Source organism: Notolabrus celidotus, chromosome 12 (genome assembly GCF_009762535.1).
Source record: "Notolabrus celidotus isolate fNotCel1 chromosome 12, fNotCel1.pri, whole genome shotgun sequence".
NCBI lineage: Eukaryota > Metazoa > Chordata > Actinopteri > Labriformes > Labridae > Notolabrus > Notolabrus celidotus.
Genome location: NC_048283.1, coordinates 16,246,610 through 16,269,102, shown reverse-complemented (window position 1 = coordinate 16,269,102; position 22,493 = coordinate 16,246,610). Strand labels below are relative to the sequence as shown.

The 22,493-nt window shown below is 42.2% G+C and overlaps 3 protein-coding genes across 4 annotated transcripts in view; 1 reads left to right on the top strand and 2 right to left on the bottom strand.

The window, feature by feature from the left end:
- Positions 1 to 7,429, top strand: part of chrnb2 (cholinergic receptor, nicotinic, beta 2) — a 29,865-nt gene extending 22,436 nt beyond the window's left edge. The window contains exons 5-6 of the mRNA XM_034696974.1: positions 1,629 to 2,757; positions 5,002 to 7,429. Of these exons, the coding sequence (XP_034552865.1) occupies positions 1,629 to 2,757; positions 5,002 to 5,154 (1,282 nt within the window). The 3' untranslated portion in view covers positions 5,155 to 7,429. The remainder of the gene's footprint in view (positions 1 to 1,628; positions 2,758 to 5,001) is intronic.
- A 562-nt stretch (positions 7,430 to 7,991) lies between these two features.
- On the bottom strand, positions 7,992 to 10,742 carry s100t (S100 calcium binding protein T). 2 transcript variants are annotated; one of them, XM_034696976.1, is made up of 3 exons: positions 10,702 to 10,742; positions 8,559 to 8,721; positions 7,992 to 8,471 (listed from the first exon to the last, which is right to left on the bottom strand). In XM_034696976.1, exons 2-3 carry the CDS (start codon positions 8,718 to 8,720, stop codon positions 8,307 to 8,309), a joined length of 327 nt encoding a protein of 108 aa, XP_034552867.1. In that variant the 5' UTR covers position 8,721; positions 10,702 to 10,742; the 3' UTR covers positions 7,992 to 8,306. The 2 variants fall into 2 exon arrangements, with proteins under 2 accessions (XP_034552867.1, XP_034552866.1); XM_034696975.1 differs by lacking the exon at positions 10,702 to 10,742 and adding an exon at positions 10,647 to 10,696.
- Positions 10,743 to 15,588: 4,846 nt separating this feature from the next.
- On the bottom strand, positions 15,589 to 22,122 carry si:ch211-105c13.3 (uncharacterized protein LOC325758 homolog). The gene is made up of 3 exons (XM_034698799.1): positions 21,990 to 22,122; positions 16,165 to 16,286; positions 15,589 to 16,041 (listed from the first exon to the last, which is right to left on the bottom strand). Exons 2-3 carry the CDS (start codon positions 16,282 to 16,284, stop codon positions 15,886 to 15,888), a joined length of 276 nt encoding a protein of 91 aa, XP_034554690.1. The 5' UTR covers positions 16,285 to 16,286; positions 21,990 to 22,122; the 3' UTR covers positions 15,589 to 15,885.
- Positions 22,123 to 22,493: the final 371 nt, after the last annotated feature.

Sequence of the window (22,493 nt, the reverse complement as noted above, 5' to 3'; positions counted from 1 at the left end):
ATCCATAAGGGGCCCCCAGGGACAAACATTTGCTTTGAGCCCTTATTGATCCCCATCCACAGCTCGATATTTTTGTGCATTGTGTACTGTGTGCACCCTTGCTCCCTCAAGTTCACATCAGGTATAAAAGATGAACACCAAAAAACAACTTTCACTGTTTGAAATGCAGGTACAAAAGAAGGACTCAAATACAGACAACACATAGACAGGTTGAATTTCTTTTTTATTTTTTTTTTGTAATTCTCTTTTTATTGAGATATCTTGTCATTATTACATTACTTTACAATACATGTTAAAAACATGAATATTTCTTTCTTTCTTAGTAGTCTAGCTGTTGTTGTGTACTCTACAGGTTGAATTTCTGTGCATTGGATAATTTATGGGCAGGTATGGTATGCAGGCAGAAATCAAGTTACTGTGAACAGGCGGCTAGATACATTACTTGTGCAAAAACAAATTAAGATTGCTAGGGGCAAATCTTGAGAAAAAAAAGGCATGATAAAAAGGCAGCATAACAAGGATGTAATGTACTGGAAGGTGAAGGGATGGAAGAGCATGTATACCTGTGAAATGGTGAGGAGTATTTTGACAATCTGGTTTAAATCAGCTATAGAGTAAATACTAAACAATTATTGAATCCAGATTCAGTCAAATGATCAGAAATTATTTCGTTAGTTTTTAATTGTAGTTTGCAGGTTCTGAGAGAGGTAACGATGCTGCCGACCACTCGTCTCAAAGTAATGGAAACTGGAGTGTCAGCCTACCATATGTAAATCAGCTGATCAGAGTACTGTGATCTGTCTGTCTGGCCTTCTCCTCTTTCCCTGCCTGTGTCTTTACCTTACTAAAGATCCCTGACCCCCGAGCTCCGGGTAAAACGATCGTGCTAATCCAACAAACCTCAGGTTGACACAATGAATCCTCTCCTTTGCTTTAAACCCCCCGTCTTTCACCTTAACAGCAGGATTATCTCTAATTTAGAAGTCCCAGTTTGATTTTGTGCCTAGATTAGCAAGAAAGGGGCTGTTTCTTTGAGCAGGTGGGTCAAAAGGCAAAAACGTCAGAATTATCCTCCAGTATAAGTCACATCATCGCAGCATTAGCGTTAAGTAGTTCTCCCACCCAAATCTTTGGTGAAATAGAAATTCAGTCTACAGCTTTAATGTTGTCAGATGACTTCTAACCGAGTGTCTAATTTGAGCTGGTGTGACATGAGAGCCACGTTTCCTGTCTAGACTGTGCGTTCATCCCGTGTCTTGTGCTTTTAGAGGCCGAGGCCTGTGTGTGACCCACCTGCCCTGAGATTCTTCAAGGGTTCACTTTCTTTACCTTCTCTTCAATTTGTGTGTGTGTGTGTGTGTGTGTGTGTGTGTGTGTGTGTGTGTGTGTGTGTGTGTGTGTGTGTGTGTGTGTGTTAGTCCTAGAGCTCTGTAATAACCCGTATTGCATAATGAGATGCGTCATGTCTCTCTAGTCATTAGACCCAGGGGAAATGAGGTCTCTCATTAGACATCCTGTTTACAATATTGTTTCTTTTTTAATTAATTCCTCTCATAAAGCTCTGTGCCTGACCCCTCTTCTTCTGTTTTTGTCTTTCTCTTCCTAACCCCTCTTCCCTTGACTCTCAGTGCTGACGGCGTGTACGAGGTGTCATTTTACTCGAACGCCGTGGTCTCATACGACGGCAGCATCTTCTGGCTTCCCCCAGCGATCTATAAGTCAGCCTGTAAGATCGAGGTCAAGCATTTCCCTTTTGACCAGCAGAATTGCACGCTGCGCTTCCGCTCCTGGACCTACGACCGCACCGAGATCGACCTGGTACTGCGTGCTGACGTGGCCAGCATGGACGACTTCACGCCCAGCGGTGAGTGGGACATCATCGCCCTGCCAGGCAGACGGAACGAGAACCCGGGTGACCCCACCTACGTGGACATCACATATGACTTCATCATTCGCAGGAAGCCTCTTTTCTACACCATCAACCTCATCATCCCATGCGTGCTCATCACCTCGCTGGCGATCCTGGTCTTCTACTTGCCGTCCGACTGTGGGGAAAAGATGACGCTCTGTATCTCCGTGCTGCTTGCTCTCACTGTGTTCCTGCTGCTGATCTCAAAGATTGTCCCACCCACTTCACTGGATGTCCCTCTGGTGGGAAAGTACCTGATGTTCACTATGGTCCTTGTCACTTTCTCTATAGTCACCAGCGTGTGTGTGCTCAATGTACACCACCGCTCACCCACCACACACACTATGCCCCCCTGGGTTAAGCTGGTGTTCCTCAACAAGCTTCCTGCGTTGCTCTTCATGCGGCAGCCTAGAAACAGCTGTGAGCGCCAGCGGCTGCGCCAAAGAAGGAGGGCCCAGGAACAGAAGGAAGGTGGGCGCGGCGGGGAAGCAGGGGCCTTGATGGTGGGGCTCGGGCTGGGCGGTGGAGGTGGAAACGGAGCGGGAGCATCCACAGGGGTGTTTGGCAAGGAGGACAGTGACCCTTGCACCTGCTACGTGAACAGGGCTTCTGTGAAACAGTTTGGAGGGGATCTGGGTGGAGCAGGAGGGGGGTCCATGGATGGGCTGAACAGGGTGAGGGAGGGCAGGGAAGGGGGGGCTGGAAACGTGCCGCGGGGGAAGCAGGCAGGAGGAGGCCCTGCTCTGACTCAAGCCCTGCTGGCTCAAGCCTGTCCGGGCTTTGAGGAGGCTGTGGAGGGAGTACGCTTCATCGCGAACCACATGAAGAGCGAGGATGATGATCAGAGTGTGAGTATTTTATAATCCGTCTGATACCGTTAACAGAATACTTACAGTCTGATCGTTTAGAGCCTGACCAACTCTGGACACTTCTGTTATTGACTTAATATTGACTTAAACACAAAAGTATTTAGAATTAGATGACAAGGTAATGGCTAGTTTAACCATGAACTTTATTTGCAGGGTGTCAACAAGTGACAAGGAAACCGTTTCTTAAAAAAGAAAATATAAAGCCAAAAAAAAGCATGATTGGGGCGCTGGTGGCCTAGCGGTCTAAGCGTCCCACGTATAGAAGCTATAGACTCCCAGCCGGTTGACCATTTGCTGCATGTCTTCCCCCACTCTCTACTCCCTCACGTCTCTGTTCAGCTGTCCTTTCCAATAAAAGGCGAAAAAGCCCAAAAATATAACTTTAAAGAAATAATAATAATAAAAAATCATGACTTTATTAACATCAGCTCAGATGTGTGAAGGGAAAGGTGTTGCTTCTAGCCACAAACCCAGGCAGGATTATAACCTGACACTAACCCCGTTGCATCAGCTCAATATTGGCATTCTCAGTGTAGTTTCAGACCTCAGCCCGCCTTAGCCCAGCTTCAAAGAAAAAGGAAAAACACATTGCACCAAGCGTCAAATTAAATAAGATATATTTTTGGGTAGTCCTGAGCATAAAGTTTTGGTTTACACTGTCAAGTAGCCAGAGACACACATTCTTATTGTACTACTGACTAACTGACTTAAGGCATTAAATGCTTTTCGACCGGAGGAACCAGGGTCAAAATTTAGTTGAGGGGTAGTTAAACTCCTGGGAGTTTCGGTTGAACGTAACGGTGTTTGTGGAGTTTACACAGTTGTTGAAACACAGAGGGAGTTCCTGGGAATGCATACTAGTTTAGTTTTTTATTAAGATTTCAAAATATCATTTAATATAATTTTTTTTCTCCATACGTCACTGGCCTGATTTGCACAGTTTACCTGGGACTTCAGCCCGCGGTCGAAACGCAGACAACAATGGGGGCAGAGGAACTTTTTAGTTCAGGGTAAAGTAGTTCTGGGGACTAAAAGACCCAAGAACTCTTGGTCGAAATGCGCCTTAACTCATCCCCCATATCAACTCTGCAACATCCAAGCCTGTGTCAGGTTTTGAACCTTTTCTTTGGTCCCTTGTGATAAAAGTTGTGAGGTGTTGATTTAAATAGCAAAGCACATGAAGGCACATAAAATAAATGTTTCATTTCAAACTACCTTGTAAAGATGAGGTGAAATTTACAGGCAGGTCCTGCTGCCAGTAAATCCTTTGTGCTGCTGTAGTCCACTGCTCTGCAATTTCCTGCCAACAACACAGATGCATCTGTGATAAACAGATGTCACCGTATAATACCAGACTGCTCGTGTACCGCTTGGGTTCTCCTCCATATCCAACTTGACTGCTATCATGTCTCTGTGTGTATAGAACCTCAGCATAAATCATCTTGTGTTGTGTGCATATGTTAGCAACCGTAAAGCGCATCATGTGCAGCACAGGTCTGTCCGCTCAGTGTCACATCATGTTATTGTAGTGATGAGGCGTTACAGCAGAGCAGTTTATGTCTGCCGCTAGAAAAAATATGGGAGACTACAGCAGAGCATGAGCAAAGGAGACGGTTCTGGTGACGCAATCGCAGCCTTCTGAATATTCAACGCAGACATGTAATTATAGCAGCGGGATGACGTGAGCATAGAGAAGGAGCGCAACTGGAACAGAGGAGTGGAGACGGAGTGAGGGTGGCATGTTTTATCGCTCTTCCCTCAAGGCATCCTAGGAGATCAGGCTTTCTCTCCTGGAATGGAAGAAACTGACACGGGAATTAACAATCCTCCATAACTCTGTCCATCACACACACAGTAACCATCTCGTTGCTATGCCGACCACTTATAATCTCTCCCTCTCCTGGCATAGTGCACGGCCCGTCAGATCTTCCTCCCTCTACTCCTACTTCTCCCCAAGTCATCATCAGCCGGGGTTACAGTGTCAGCACACCCTCTGTCTTGCAGCCCTCCATCACTCTCTCTCGCTCGTCCCTCCCGACTTGAGCGTGACCTCATCAGAGCTGTGAGGCACAACGAGTCTCCGCTCACATTAACCTTTCACCTCTATTAACCCCCCTCGCAGGGAGCGCCAGAGGAAGAGATAGAGAGAATAAGAGGATGTGTGGAAGCGTGATTCTGCTCACCTTAATCTGTCTTCTTCCCTTTGTCCGTCTCTGTCCACAGGTGAGCGAGGACTGGAAGTACGTTGCCATGGTGATTGACCGCCTCTTCTTATGGATCTTTGTGTTTGTGTGCGTCTTCGGCACATTGGGGATGTTCATGCAGCCGCTCTTCCAGAATTACACAGTCAAGACCATCACCAGCTCGCCAGGCTGACCACATCCACGGCCACGAAACACGCTGACAGACAGGACAGCTCCCCCGACACATCAGCACAGCAGGACATAAGCCGGCAGGTGGTTAGGGGGGCTGGTCTGGGTTTTATCGCATCTATTTGGACTGGAACCAGAACTGGAACTGAACAGAAACCACGCCCATTACCTTTATAGTACTGATTTTTGCAGCGAACAACAGTTTTTCTTGTATGAAGACAAAGGAAAACACCATCATATACTCTTACCTGCAGTTTTTTGTCCAGACAGTCATGGACTGACCTCCCCCTTTAAGGTGGAAAAGGTCCCTCCCTCCCTGCTCTCCTCTACAGCCAATCGGGAAGCGAGGATGCTCCGACTCACTCATTGTCGAACCTCACGCCAGCCAAACGCTTGATAGACACATGACATGCCCGCCTTCAACTGCGACATTGCTCATTCATGATATTGACTGATATGAGTGTGAGCCAATCAGAAAGGGAGGGGAGGTTCAGATCAAGGTTGTTAAACATTCATTTTATTTTTTCAGAAATCCACGATGTAGGTGAACTGATTCAGTATATTTTATCATAGCATAGCAACTTATCACAGTATAGCATTAGGAATATATTATTAAGATTTCTCTATGTGTTAGCTCATGCAAGGGTCTGCTACTGATAGAGAGGCTATGGTGTGTTGTATGATTGTATAGATTAAACAAGAATGTTACACAGCCTGTGATGCGCACACTGACACATTATGTGTACAGGCAACAGATTGCAGTGGAAAACACATGCAGGAGGGATGAATTAAAGAGAGAGTCAGGTTGCGTTATTAGATGAAAGTCATGGGGATAAAGTCATAGATTATGCATGGACAGTTTTTTGCTTAGAGAGTTGTGCACATTAAGTCGAGAGCAGAAGAAGCAGCAGCCCGCTGTGCCGGAGTGCTCAGCTGCAGTCAGATGAGTTTAGCTCCAGAGAAACGGAGGAATCCGAGCCAAGATGGCTGATAGGACGTCCTATATGCTAACAATGATATAGGAGTATTTAGATGTCGGTTCAGATGGAGCAAAGAGCAGTACTGGATCATTGAAATGAAATTATTTTGATGGAAGCTACAGTATTATGTGTATTAATATGTAATTTCATATTTTAGTATGTAATGTTCAGAGCATATGTATACAAGTATGCAAGCGTGTGCGTATGTGTATGCGTGCCCCATGCCTTGATGCATTATCACATCTGTCAGATACAATGTTCAGAGGAGCATACTGTATGTGCATCTCCCCCCTCCCTTCTGTTACTCTCTCCAGTCCTCTGCCCTTTATCTCGTCTTCTATGGAAAAACACTTTTCTGACATTTAGTCCCAATTAAAATAACGACCCCCTGCATTCTCCACACACCTACTCATTACTCCTTTCTTTTTCCGTCATGGACTGGCTGCTTTGTCTCATTTCTACATTTCACAGGGACAACCAAGCAAGAGGCAGAAGGCATTTTTTCCAGGCACGCAGGGAGGAGAGAGGTGAATTAAATTTTCAATAAACAAGAGAGAGAAATGACAAGAGTGCCGACGCTGACACAGTCGAATCGGGCGATAAAGGCACAGATGCAAAATCAGAGGCAGGAAATGAAAGGCTAAACATGGCAGGTTTTTTTTACTTTATGTTGATGTAGCAGCAAACTGAAAACACAGGAGGATCTGAAAATACAGCCAGAAAGAAGGACAAAGCAGGATAGGCAGAGACTAAAGACTGTTAGTGTTGTTACTGCTTATAAAAGCCACAATAAACTCTGAAAAATGCTCTTATCTTCAGTCACTGTCACTCAAAGCGAGTCTCCCCGGCTTTTTATGGTCGTGCGGTCAAGTCTGCAGCTCAGCTAAGTGCTGGACTTGGAGCTTTCTCTCCCTCTCTCTCTCTTCTCTCCCTCACTTATTCTCTCATTCTTTTCACCGAAGGATGGGATTTTCCAGAGGGGGATCCCCCAGCAGTTCCTGAAACAGGTGCAAAAAGCCTCTCAGAGACCTGTGAAAAACTGTAGGCTGCACGTCTCCACACGGACAAAAAGAGAAAATAAAGTGCTGCTGTCCACTCTGTTTTCCCCTCCCTCTCTCTTTGACCTTTCCACTCTCCTTCCCTTTCTCTCACATCCTCTCTCATTATCATCCCCCCTCCTCCTCCTCCTTCTTCTCCGCCTCCTTGTCCTGCCCATCTTTCACCTTCTCCTTCATGACTCTCAACTCTGCTCCTGTGCACACCTTAACCAGTCCAATAAAGGTTGTAGGTTCAGATTAACCAACGTGTGTGTCTGTGTGGCATGTTTTTGATACTCCGTTTGGTTTGTTAGATGACTGTATCAGCCAAACTTCCCATTAATCTTACACCACAGGATAGAACTAAAGAAAGAAACGTTTCCTGGCTTTCTAATATCAAGGCTGTTGACTTCCTTTTCTTATACTCACACACACACATGCACTCACCTACACACTCCTGCACTGCTTCTGTTTTTTCTTTAAACAATCATGGGTGTAGGGCAGAGCCAAGGCCACTTCAAGTTCTCATTATTCTGCAGGAAAAAACAGGAATGTGCTTATAATATACACCAAGGTTTTTGTTTTTTTTGACAGACTTGAACTCACCACAGCAGTCACTCATATATAACTACAAGCTCCTGTACTATTTGTTTCATAAATATAATAAAGGTTAAATATATTCCCGTGCGAAGGAACCGTAATGCAAACAAATCCTCTGACAGAGCTCCTAGATTCAACTTGAGCCCATTGCTGCCACCTGGTGCCCATCATGTGTTCCTGCTCTCCTTCTATGCTTCAATAAAAGTACAACTACCATTGTATTGTTTGATTCAAGTTCACATTTATTCTTTCCAGGGAGACATTCCTTTGCTTTGATAAGTTACAAAACACAAAAGAAGACAAAGAAAGAGAGATGTATTCACATAATTAACAATGACAGATGCTGAAACTGACGTTAACTCTCCAGACAAATACACAAACACTTAACATTTACTGCTGATTGAAGACTTTAAATGTGTGTGTTTGTGCGCAACAGGAGCTCCATCTCTCCTGTGTAAGGTGTTTACTCCCCGGAGCATGTGTGTGTGTTTGAGTGTGAGTGTGCATGCTGTGTGGACGTCTTCATGCAGAGGCTGCGTTCACTTCTTCTTCTCTGGCTTGTCGTTGTACTCCAAGAAGAAGTCGTTACAGGCCACAGTGAGAGCTCCAACCAGTATGATGAACTCAGTGAAGTCTACCTCCCCATCGTTGTTGGAATCTAGGTCCCCCATGACCTTATCCACGGCCTCCTTATCCTGGGCGTTCTGAGTCAAATAAGACAGAAATTACAGTTAATTTATGTCACATGTATGAAGCATGCATCTTGTGTTGCTGAGTGTTCATCTCCTTACCCCCAGGTAGTTGCCAAGCTCTGTGGTGAGCATCTCTTTGAGCTCGGCCCTGCTCAGTGTGTATTTGTCGCCCTCGTTTCCAGAATACTTATGGAAGGTCTGGATCAAGAGCTGCATGGCGCTCTCCAGGGTGGAGGCATTCTCTGAGTTGGGCATAGACATTCTGGAGAGAGAGAGAGAGAGAGAGAGAGAGGAAGGAGAAAGTCAGTATCGTGCTTGCAAAATTCTGCTCTCTGGAGCATGGAGGACAAGTTTGTTGCAAATCAATACGGGTTAAAGCCTCTCTTGGTTGCACACAAATGAACCCACCATCTTATTTCTCAATGCCAAAGTTGTTGACAGAAAGGAAGATAGATGCACGGGCAAGCACCCAAAGAAAACTGACAGCTACAAACTTATTTACTATGCAGTGTCTCAGCATATCTATCTGGTGACACGAGGTATTTGGCAGATCGGAAACCCTGCAATCCTGTGTTTCCGTCCTGCCAGAGGTCCTGATAAGATTGTGCCGCTGATAAAGTGATCCTCTATCAGTTTGTCGCTTTGCACTGCCGAGAGGACCTATGGGAGTCAGGCACAGTCAGCAGCAGGACATGTGAGCCAGCTGATAAGAGTGAAACTCTAAGCTGGTAAAACAGTCGAAGCAGCAGAGGAGGAGGAGGAGGAGAAGAGATGTAACCAGGACACACAGAGGCAACCTGATCTGGCTTTTACTTTAAGTCGGACCGGATGGAAGAAAGCCCAGGATACAGGTGTAGGTCCTTGCCTTTTTTTTAACCTACATCACCTCTGAACTGTGAGGAGATTTCCTAGCCGCAATCACATCTTAAATTACCTCATCGATAGCTTCCCACTTCTCATGACACAGCAGCATCAATCATAACAGAGAGTACTTTGTGCAAGCTCTGTTAAACATAAATGATGCTTCTTTATCTGATTATAACATAAAGACAAAGTTTTCCCTGATGATTTGCACAACACAAGGACTTCCAACAGGCAGTCTACCTACAGAATCCAGCATGTATACGCTGCACCCTTTAGAATCTTTAAAAGATTAAAAAAAAACACCCCAAGAAATGTTCAGACACAGCTGTCATCTGCATCATGTCTCACCTGAGTGGAGGAGGAGGAGTGCTGGCCTGATGATCGGGCAGAAGGCTGAGGCGACTGATGTGAAGGATGAGGAGGACAACGGTCTTAAATACACCCCTCACTCCACCCATCCCACCTCACCCACCCACCCTCCTCTCTCTCTCTGTCCCTCCTTCCACCTGTTGCTCAACCCCCCCTCCTGTCCTCCTTCTCTGTTTACGCATCAGACACCTGCCATCCACTGAATTGACATACGGAGCATCCACTTGCCCCCCCATCACACACTCTGACATATTGACAAATAACTCTAATGGTACTGAAACTGCTTTGAGACATTAAGTAAATTACAGTACCCTTAATATGACCACAAGCATGAGCCCCTTGTGGCCTTTAAAAGTGCTTCTCAGATGACATGCATACATGCTAGTTAAGTAACTCTACAGACTGCAGTGTAAATACTGAGTCTGAAAGACATGCAGTCATACTTTGATGATCTCAGCACGCTAATATTATGCTCAATAACACTCCTCTATAGGTGAAGAGGGAGTGGTAAAATAAATATTGTGGCATAAGAAAGAAGAATAACTTGATATTGTGTGTGTGTGTGTGTGTGTGTGTGTGTGTGTGTGTGTGTGTGTGTGTGTGTGTGTGTGTGTGCGTGTGCGTGTGTGTGTGTGTGTGATGTTAACTGGATGAAAGGAGGGGTTGATCATGTGTGATGACACAGTATCCGGAGAAATGGAGTCACAGAGATGAATGGAGCCTTCACACCTGGCAGCCATGCAGAGAAATCCTCACACAAAGGCCCGGCACAAAAAAAGAACACAAAGGGAGACATGCTGATGGAATGAAAGATGCACACTTTCACACATGCTTCAGGAAACACCATCGCTACATACACAACATTGAGTTTATCTAGTCCATATAGCATCTTAAAAGAAAGGACAGACATACAAGTGCATGCATAAAACCAGACAATGCATCATATCTTTTTACCTTATTATTAACCGGGCAGCAGCATTTACAAACAGCATTAGATGAGAAATTGTACCTGGATAAATTGCAAAGCAGAGTGAGTTACAGTCGTCCAGCCTTGGTGATATTAGTGCATTAATGACTCTCTCCAAATCAGAGGCTGGTAGGAAATACCTGATTTTTGATATGGATCTAGGCTGAAAGAAGTTTGACCTGACAACTGTATTTACCAGCCTGTTGAAACTTTGATCTCTGTCAAATATAACACCATGTTTTGTTGTATCTGGTCTGACGTAGGAGGAGAGGCGGGTGAGAATCAAGGCAGTTATGGTGGTATGAAGTGGAGAGCCGTAGAGACACATTTCTGTCTTTTCCTTATTCAGCTACAGGAAGTTGTGAGTCAACACTAATTCTCATCTCTACAGACTACATACAGTGTTCCATTTTGACTCATTCTGCGATCGCTACTCATTAGACGTTAGACCTAAATGAAGTCTAATCTCATCAGACTCAGTTGAAGTCACATTCATGTGACAAGCAGTGGTGGACAGTAACAGAGTACATTTAGTTGAGTACAGTACTTCAGTACATTTTTGAGTATCTGTACTTCACTTGAGTATTATTTTTGGGGGAACTTATTACTTTTACTCCACTACATTTAGAAGACATTTATTTTACTTTTTATTCCACTACATGTCTATCAATGCTTTAGTTACTTACTACTTTTGCTTTGAAGTCAGCTCATGAATTTCCTTCTCTTTTCTTAAATTTGAACGTGGAGCAAACACAGAGCATGTTTCACTCAGATCAGGCAGTTCATTTAGAGGTGGTAATGATGGCTATAATTCTCCACCTGAGCACCCATGTTCATATCTTCAGCCTGTGTTAGAGGTTTTTTAATTAAGAATGATACGTATCATTTGAAATGTTCTCCCTGTTTCCCACTCTGCTCAAACAAACAAACATTCACTGTCCAACCTGAGAAAGCGTGTTGAGCTATGTAACATTTGCTTCATATCAGATGAACATTTCAAACTAAGTTGTCTGTGGTTGGAGTAACGTAGTGTCTGTTTTTATTCCATGGTATAGTTTTTAAAAATTCCAAGTAATGGTTTCTAAATAAACATAATGTAACAGAATGTACTCCTATGTATTCTTGACTGCATTTATGTATTTTGAAAATAGAATGTTTTTAGATATTTTAAGAAGTACTTTGTATATTTAAGTATTTTTAAAAGGAAGTACTTCAGTACTTTAATTCAAGTAATAATTTAACAGAACAACTTTAACTTGTATTGGAGTAATACTTGACCTGGAGTATCTATACTTTGACTTGAGTAAAGAAGCTGTGTACTTTGTCCACCACTGGTGGTGACAAGCAACATTTACATGTTAAGTTTCTCAAAGTACGATATAATTCTGATTGCAAAAATGTGTGTGTGTGTGTGTGCATGTGCGTGTGTGTGTGTGTGTGATGTTAACTGGATGAAAGGAGGGGTTGATCATGTTTTGATGACACAGTATCCGGAGAAATGGAGTCACAGAGATGAATGGAGCCTTCACACCTGGCAGCCATGCAGAGAAATCCTCACACAAAAGCCCGGCACAAAAAAAGAACACAAAGGGAGACATGCTGATAGAATGAAAGATGCACACTTTCACACATGCTTCAGGAAACACCATCGCTACATACACAACATTGAGTTTATCTAGTCCATATAGCATCTTAAAAGAAAGGACAGACATACAAGTGCATGCATAAAACCAGACAATGCATCATATCTTTTTACCTTATTATTAACAGCAGCATTTACAAACAGCATTAGATGAGAAATTGTACCTGGATAAATTGCAAAGCAGAGTGAGTTACAGTTGTCCAGCCTTGGTGATATTAGTGCATTAATGACTCTCTCCAAATCAGAGGCTGGTAGGAAATACCTGATTTTTGATATGGATCTAGGTTGAAAGAAGTTTGACCTGACAACTGTATTTACCAGCCTGTTGAAACTTTGATCTCTGTCAAATATAACACCATGTTTTGTTGTATCTGGTCTGACGTAGGAGGAGAGGCGGGTGAGAATCAAGGCAGTTATGGTGGTATGAAGTGGAGAGCCGTAGAGACACATTTCTGTCTTTTCCTTATTCAGCTACAGGAAGTTGTGAGTCAACACTAATTCTCATCTCTACAGACTACATACAGTGTTCCATTTTGACTCATTCTGCGATCGCTACTCATTAGACGTTAGACCTAAATGAAGTCTAATCTCATCAGACTCAGTTGAAGTCACATTCATGTGACAAGCAGTGGTGGACAGTGACAGAGTACATTTAGTTGAGTACAGTACTTCAGTACATCTTTTGAGTATCTGTACTTCACTTGAGTATTATTTTTGGGGGAACTTATTACTTTTACTCCACTACATTTAGAAGACATTTATTTTACTTTTTACTCCACTACATTTCTATCAATGCTCTAGTTACTTACTACTTTTGCTTTGAAGTCAGCTCATGAATTTCCTTCTCTTTTCTGAAATCTGAACGTGGAGCAAACACAGCGCATGTTTCACTCAGATCAGGCAGTTCATTTAGAGGTGGTAATGATGGCTATAATTCTCCACCTGAGCACCCATGTTCATATCTTCAGCCTGTTAGAGGTTTTTTAAATTAAGAATGATACGTATCATTTGAAATGTTCTCCCTGTTTCCCACTCTGCCCAAACATACAAACATTCACTGTCCAACCTGAGAAAGCTTGTTGAGCTACGTAACATTTGTTTCATATCAGATGAACATTTCAAACTAAGTTGTCTGTGGTTGGAGTAACTTAGTGTTTGTTTTTATCACATGGTATAGTTTTTAAAAATTTCAAGTAATGGTTTCTAAATAAACATTATGTAACAGAATGTACTTCTATGTATTCTTGACTGCATATATGTATTTTGAAAATACAATGTTTTTAGATATTTTAAGAAGTACTTTGTATATTTAAGTATTTTTAAAAGGAAGTACTTCAGTACTTTAATTCAAGTAATAATTTAACAGAACAACTTTAACTTGTATTGGAGTAATATTTGACCTGGAGTATCTATACTTTGACTTGAGTAAAGAAGCTGTGTACTTTGTCCATCACTGGTGGTGACAAGCAACATTTACATGTTAAGTTTCTCAAAGTACGATATAATTCTGATTGCAAAAATGTTTGACTATAAACACAACAAATAAGGTTTGACTCCTCACAGCGTCTCTTCTGTGGGTCCCTAAGGAGAGAAAGAAGTTAAAGAAGAGACACAAAAGTTGACTTTTAAGAGAAAAACAACAGCAAACTGAGGTTCTCATTTAGCAGTTTTTAAGAAAGGGATAAGCAGAAAATATATACTTTTTATATACCTCTGAACTCATTCATGTCTCACTTTAGATTAATAGAATTTCATGGGATTGCAAACTTTTTCTTTAACCCTGCAGGTCCCAAAATAACCTCACTTTTGACATCCATAAACATTGCTTGTTGGCTTTATGATCATAATTACATTATCTATAGCTCTTATTGTTTAGTCTTACAAAGCTAAAGGATGGTAAATAGCTCTACAGCTCTTGTCATGAAGTCATTGGCCTACATACTCTCAAGCTCATCTTGCTTACACTCCACAGTCCTTATTTATTTGTAATTCTGCATCAAAAGGTCTCACAGGGTCAAAGGTATCCATCAGATTAAAAATGGTAAAATGAGAACAGTGAGAGAAATGGGATGAGATAATACTTAAGACAGCAAAGACCCATGGAGATGACCATTATTGCCATGCAATGGGTGTTTGGGCTGCCATCCTGTAAGTGTACCTTCGTATTTATGTGTCATGGCTGTAGGACCTTGTGTAAGTGAGTGGGGTTAGCATAGTGTATGTGCACCATTTGTGTATAGTGTTGCAGAGTGCAAGAGGGTGCACAATAGGAAGTGAATACTGTATGTCGGTATCTGGTTGCAATAGTTGATGCATAGAAAGGCTGCTGAGTTTGAATGCTCAGGGATGTCACAGCTATATTTAGGCCGGTGTTTCTGCTGGCTGTGAAAGGAGCAGGTATTATTTTGGCTGTGTGTAACTGGAATAATCAAAATTAGACGGAGCTACTGCTTTAAAGTTTATAAACAGGGTACTGGGTGCTTAGCTTTGGACTACATCTCCTGTTTTTTTTCCCTCCGGTGCATTGAATCATCTTGAGGCTTGACAGTGAACTTTTGGGAGGGAGGGACGGTTTCCGTCATGTTACTACGGTCTTTTTTGCCCTCCAGGCTGCTGCGGGGGTCACGTGAATGAAAACTATGCATTACCAGTAAAGTTATTAATACAGGCTACAATATGAAGAGTACAGTCATTAATGAAATAATAACCAGACATAAATAGCGCGGTGCCTCCACTGAGGAACTACTTACTGTAACTCAACTTATGAGCTGTTCATGTATTTCCCCAGAAACCATGTAAAGTCTGTTCGAATATCAACAAACTTTGTGTGAATTAAATATTCAGGACCACCATATAAAAGGAATAACAAAAATATATTTATTTTTGTATATACTTGTTGTCTCTTATAATCACCAAGTCCATCTATCTTGCTCAAATGTTAGTTGTTAAGTAAATGTATCTTAAATCAAGTGGGATAAGACATTTGACTAAAAATGAGACAATTTCACTTGATTTTGAGTTTTTGCAGTGTAATGCCTGAAACCACTTGCAGGTGGTTAGGTGTCGGGTGACGTCACTAACAGTATGCTGCAGAAACAGCCTTTTTAGTAAAATTTCTACATCAAAGACTGCAGGATGAGTTTTTTTGTTATATAAGTTTGTATGGAACACAATGAGCCAAGTGATTAGATGTGCAGGTTTGTCCACAGGGGGCGCCAAATTCCACAGCAACTGAAAATTCTTCACAGGAGCTTTAAAAAATTCAATAAAAACAGATATCATCCCAGTTTTGTTACATAAAATCTTTATTTTGAAAAAACAGTACGCATCCTCTGCATAAATGGTAGAAAAACACAACTCAGAGTCCTTCAATGTTGTTAACAGTGGGGATCAATGATGTGACGGAAAAAGAAATTCGAGCAGGTTGGCATTAAAGTCAAAATCTGAGCAGGATACATCTGACAACTGATTATGGACTGTTGTTGAAGAATGTATATACTGTAAGGAAGGACGTTACTCGAAAAGCGCGTTAAAAAAAGGCTCTTGATTTGTAGAACATACAACCACAGCATGTTCTCAAGCATCTAGGAATTATCTGTGTTTGAACCACTCTTCTGCTGACTGAGGGAGTTGGCCACGTAGCCAATCAGAGTGAGGTATTCCTGGAAGCTGACCTTCCCATCGTGGTTCGCATCCAGCCCGCGTTGCATCTCTTTGACGGCTGAGGAAGAGTTTGTGTCCTGAACACAAAGATGGAGACAAATGAAACAGATTGTGAGGAAAGAAAAAAAAACAGAATGGTTGTTCAGTTTTATATGGAGAGCAAAGGGTGACGAGGAGTAGCAGAATGTTAAGTTCCTTACTTCCATTAGGCCGCCAAGCTGATTCTTCACCAGTTTCTGGAAGGCGCCCCCGGTCATGTTTTCTCCTCCCTTGGCAGAGCCAAGAAATGTGGTGACAACGGTCTTAATGGCTGTCTCCATGTCTGAAGAGACGGGGACAAGAACAAAAAAGATGAACAGAGGGCAGGAAGTAACAGAGCCTTATCTTAAACACCAGAAATCATGCTGTTGTGTACGCTCAAATTCTCTTCATATGAAAATTTTCTCATACAGGTTCAGGGTGGGTAAAAGCCTTATTGAGTAGAAGAAGAGACTGAATGCTTGTACACATATTCTTCTGATCAAGTTTACAGCTTTGTTAGAACTGTGTTATTATAATGTGTTTTAAAATCAAGCTCCAGTATTGTAAGAGTTCAGTTTAAACCAAACTGTTCTTCAAGTTGTTGGTATTCAAGGTGGTATTTAAACTCCATAAATGTTCAGGCTAATCCTTTTCCACATGTTTTTGTTTTGATCGACTTGTGTTTGGATCTTTCCTGTGAACACAAACATGAGAGTAGGTGAGACACCCAGATGATGTCAGCATAAGAGAAGAAGAGAAGGAGATGGGGAGGGAGGGGAGGCTGGAAGCATTCAGAGGTAAACAGAGTGTGAGAAAGAGAGATGATAGAGAGAGAGAGAGAGAGAGAGAGAGAGAGAGAGAGAGAGAGAGAGAGAGAGAGAGAGAGAGAGGCAGAGAGAGAGAGACGGAAGGTTTAGAGGAGGGGAGTCTCTGAGGTAAACACAATGGGAGCTGTGATCTCTGACACAGGACATCTGATCCCCAGAAGCCAGCAGGAGGCCCCAGGTTCAGATTACAGCCTGCTGCCCGTCTGCTGCTGCACACCTCCCCTCACACTGAAGGAATACACAACACACTGCTCAAGTATGGAGGGAAAAACTGTCACGCAGGAATCAAGCAGCGTGATACATCTCATTCTGCTTCTCGAGTCATGTGACCGCATATCCCAAGACCATTATGATTGTATTGAACTCCCTGGAAGAGTGACATAAAGACAGCATGCATGCTAACTCCACTCCGCTCACTTAATATAGTTGGTATTAACTTGTAAGCCTTTCTGCTGACACCTAAAGTCACAGGAGGACAAGCAGAGGTGTAAATAATAAAATATGTGATGGCTGAATTCCATATAGCTGCTCTTGTTTCAGGCTCCAGGCGTTGGCTCGGTGTCACAAAGTCATGACTTATTGTGACACTTGAATAGAATGGAGCTATTGTTAATGTGACACCTCTGCTATGTATGCTCAGACAAGTCAAGATGTTTGCTGAGAGTATGGCATGGATAAAACCTGGGGAAAACTAACTTTTGGCTTTGCTGTTGTGAAGTTCATACCACGACCACATTCCAAAATCACGACCTGTGTCCAGATTCTAGACTGTTTAATAATTATAAACAGGTTTGGACTTTTGCAGAGTTTTTAGATTATGACGGAAAAAATTATGATCCAAATACTCAGCATGTAAACCAAAAAACTCTTGAACTAATCTGGAGTGAGCTGTTGATATACACTTTTCTCCCACAATGCAATGCACAAAGGGACTAGTGCTTACAGCTGTAGAACTTTAAAGCCAATTGTGAGAGGAGATTAAACAGCCCCAGAGACCACCACAACAAACAGAAACTACCTAATAAATCCTACATTTTGATGTCTAATTGTGACGGTTGCCTGACATTAATTACAGAATTGCATCACACATCTGTTCTTCTTCAATTGCCCTCCATCAAGGGACGTATTACATTAACTCTTGAAAGTTCAAAAACTAGCTGCTTAATTGTTTAACAACTACAAAAACAGTACGTTAAAGTATCTACTGTATGAGGTCCTTTACAAGCAATGCTCTCTTACTTTTTACCAGTTGGACGGAGGTCTATGTGTATGTATGTGTAATGACAATGCTTTCACATTACTTCGATGGAGTCCCTCCTGTTATGTTTGTTTCTTAGGGACAACAATAATGTTCCTGGGTCAATTTGAAACGGAGCATATTTAATGATTCAAATGTGTAAGAACCCAAAACAATCCTAATAAACATTTTTTTAAATCTCCTTATTAACTCCATTATTAACCATTTAAATCAATATTTAGTGCATTGGTGTTCTTTAATTCTCACAGATCATGGTTCAATGAGGATAATTCACTTGTTTTTTACAAAAATTAATGTTAATTTTTTTTTATGTACATTGGAAAGTGATTGGGGTGAAATATGTAACACAGTTGCAAAGACACATTTAATATTTAACAATTCTGACCCCTTTTAGCCACCACTTTGACTGCAGGGTCAAATTGACCCACAGACAGTATCTGTGTAATATAAACATGCAGGGGGGGGTTGCAAATGTGTGAAATGAACCATTTTCATTTTATATGTTGTTCACGTTAATTAAGCCAAGCAGAAGAAGTTTCATAGCAAAAAATACTTTTTTTAATTTTATTTTTTTTTACTTTAAAATGGGTCATTTGACCCGCATCATAACAGGAGGGTTAAGCTAGCTATCAGCTATCCTTAGATAATCTGTGCGCATTATTTTGGATCCCAAAGGAACATAAAGCAGACACAGGCACTGTGTAAGACATGAAGGACAGCGGTTAGACACAAACTATGATTCACAAAATGACAGTCTACCACGATTTGGCATGATGGTGCTGATTGTTTAAAGCTCTTGTTAGGAACTTTTTGGTTGTATCAGTTTTGCTGGCCCCTGCAAAGCAGGATAACTTATTTCTTTGCTGATCTTCTTCTGTACAAATGAAGACTGTATCTTCTGCATGGTCATATGAGACCTTCCCCACAGCAAGGGTGACAGACATGCATAATAACTCTATATGAATGGTAAATATAGTCTCTGATGGTCTCTTTTGCTTTTTTTGATCATAAAGTGGCATTAGTATTGATTTCAATCTGTTTCACTACCAGCTAAAAACTCCTCACAGGAGCTTTAACCTGATGATCCCGACTGTATTTCAACAGAGGAGTAAGTGCTCCTTGGTCTTTGCTCCCATTTAGCTTTCCGTTGTCTCAACAAACCAGATCTGGAAGGTAGCTTGTCAGAGAAAACAAAAGGGGAGAATAAATGGTGGAGATACTTGAGTAGGGTGCGGGAGCATCACACCATTGTGGTGTTGGGCCTCGCTGCAGGATTTACAATGTGCATTGGAAATTACCAAGGGGCAGCGGTATAACCACAGGACAGCTAATGATGATGGGTGCCTGTGGCTGTGTTGTAACTGTAGAAGCTGGTAAATCTCCCATCTGACACAGATGTCACACCTCAATGCTCCCACTACACACACATAAACATATAGAAAAGCTAGAGAGACACACCTTACTGTACACACACATAACTTGAGAACAACAACACCAATTAGGACTTGTGTTGCATTAACCTAATTACTGGGTGATGGAGAACAGGCACTCAAACCCTGGATTCTGTTTCATGGCTGCCTTCCATGCCACACGCATGCGCACACACACAGGTGAGCACACATACAAGTGAGCATCTGCCATCAGCATGATGTTCATTATTATTTCATAGGTTACTATTATTGTCCCAACACCTTCCAAACACCCTCAACAAACACGGACAGCAGCGTCGAGTGCAGAAAGACGAATGCTTTAATGTTTTTTTAATCAGGACATACATTGAAATGTCTGACATTACTGTCTCTGAGTGTTACTGAGCGCCAGGACATGAACATGAAACCAGGCAGGTTGGTAAAAAGGAGCATGAAGTCCTCTTTGCCTGATAAAGTGGCCTGACTGTGTGTGCTGAATACCCATGAAGCTCTCCCAGCACATGAACTCCATTCTGATTCACCACGTGGAGGCAGTGGTTATAATGAGTCAGGGCTCAGGAATACATGTGTGAGTGTCAGTGTCTGATACGCATTACTCCTTCTTTTGTTTGTACTATTTTAGTGGAATTTGCACTAAAACCATACTCAAGCTGTTTGAGGATTAGGTCTAGGTTAACTAAAGAGTGTTTTGTTTCCCTTTTTGGAACATTTAGGGCCTAAAGTTTGAAACTAATGTAGCTTCTCATGTGGCAAGGATAAGAGGAACAATTGACAGAGATTGATATTTGATGCTATGTCTTTAATTACTTTTCTTAACTACCTCCAGACATTTCTTATCAGCCCAACATGATACCATTCTCCACAGATACCACAAACTATAACAGCACAGTACAATCTGGTTTTAATTTGAACAAGCCAGTGTACTATTTTTTATATGGTTAAAATTTAGGCAGAATTGAATTTGGGGGTCTGGTAACTTTCTCTATGTAGTTTTTTATTCTATGTATCTCAGTCCAAAACCCTTTGTTTCGTTATTTCTAAAGTTTGTTTCAGTTAAAACTTTCAGGTAGCATTTTCGGTTCCCTTTACAGGAAAGATCGACAACCTAAACAGGGTCTGAAACTAACTGTACTTAGTTTTGAAAGCTGGCACACCAATGTGGAGCCAAAATGGAATACCTGACTTGTGCATAGACAATTGTCCAACATGTGTCATAGGTCCACGGCGGGCTCTTGAGGGGCTCAACACAGGATCATTATGGGTAAAATGTAATATACTTGTATCCCACTGGATACTCAATTCCACTGTTAAAGGTACGTCCATTTTCAGTATGTATTCGGCTCTGTTGGCCTGAACACCAGTCCGCATGAAACCCATTCTGAGCTCATGTCCAGTTAAAGCTCATGCTTTCAGATTTGAGCCCTGACTGGATGAGTTGACTATGAATAAAGGGTAAATAAATACTTACAGAAAGCTGTCCTTCCCTACATCACACTGGGTTTCATGTTTAATGGTGATCTGAGTGTGATGACAGCAGATGAAAAGGAAGCTCCATATTAGCCTGTTTGCTCACACAGTGGTAACTCCCTTATTAGTCAAACAGTGCTGTTCAGTCACTGCGAGAGTCTCACTATGGTTAGTGTTGCAACCAGCTTTAAGGACTGACAAGTTCAAACCAGTCTGCATGAAAGTCAGGTAGGGCAACCCTTTGGCATTAACACTGAGATGTATTTGATCAGTGCAGGTGTATATTTCAATAGACTGACCCCTGCAAGGGTTAGAGGTCATTTTTTCCCGATATGGTACCAGATAGATCATGAGCACTGATTAACCCCAGTGACCGTGTGGACCTACTCCACCCTGCCGGAGTTGTTTGTGCGAGGTGTGACTGACTCACTTCCTCCATGTTACCTGTCATCACCCAGGTCGGCATATCTCCATCCGCGTCATTAACTACACCAGGCTGAAGCAATACGAGTCCCGCTACCGGAGTCTTATCATAACGTTAATAATTCAGACTGATAGGAGTCAGAATTGATCGCTGCTACAATGGTCGAGGTATGACTGATCAACAGGGCGAAAACTTGCCTCTGCGCAAATGCCAAAACCAGTGAGCGCCGTGCGTAACGGAGATGTCAGGGGCTTCCACATTTACATTTAGCCCGAACTAATCCTGACAATTTGTAGAGCGACAAGCGGCAGGACTGACACACAGCAAATAAATAAGTAAACGTGACTCAAGACTCCGGTTTCCCTTGGAAGTGTAAAGAGACTGGGGTAAGATTACCAAGAAAGAGAACCTGATCCCCGCGGCCACCAAGCTGGGGAGTGACAATAGAGACGCTCGCTAATTACGCAAAATGTATGACACAGTAGTGGAAATAAGCTAAATTGAGCTTATTCACAAGAAAACCGTTAGCTCATTAAAGTAACAAGTCAAAACGGAGAGGTTCAGAATAATAAGTATAGTGAGAAAAAAGCAGACTAACCGTTAGGAAAGGCAACAAAAGGATTTCACAAGAGCTGCTCTCCTTTCTCACAGATCCTCCTCTTCAGTCTCGAGCAGGATTAACCAGCAACACATATCTTTTCCGTGATTTAACTTCTCTCTTTAGCCAACCTTTTTTTCATTGTCATAGGGCGTGTGCCTTGGAGAGAGGAGGAATGTGGAAAGAGGCGCAGCTTAAGCAACACGGCAGATTTTCAGCAACATTTTCTGACAAACGTTCCCGTTGTCTGAGAAATCAGAGCATGTATCATATTCATTTTTAATCAATGTTTTATTCTTATCACCAAGTTGAGCGTCTTCTTAAGTGTTCATCTCTACTTTTTTTGCTATCTCTCTCTCTGAACGTGTAGCAACAAGCGCGCGCTCATGTCTTAAGCGCGCGTGTTCAAAGCTTTCCTCACAGACAGATGTAGTCCAGCCACACCCTGAAACTTTAGTCACTTGTGTAAAGAATGGTAGGATCATGTTCAGGAGAAAGAGAACT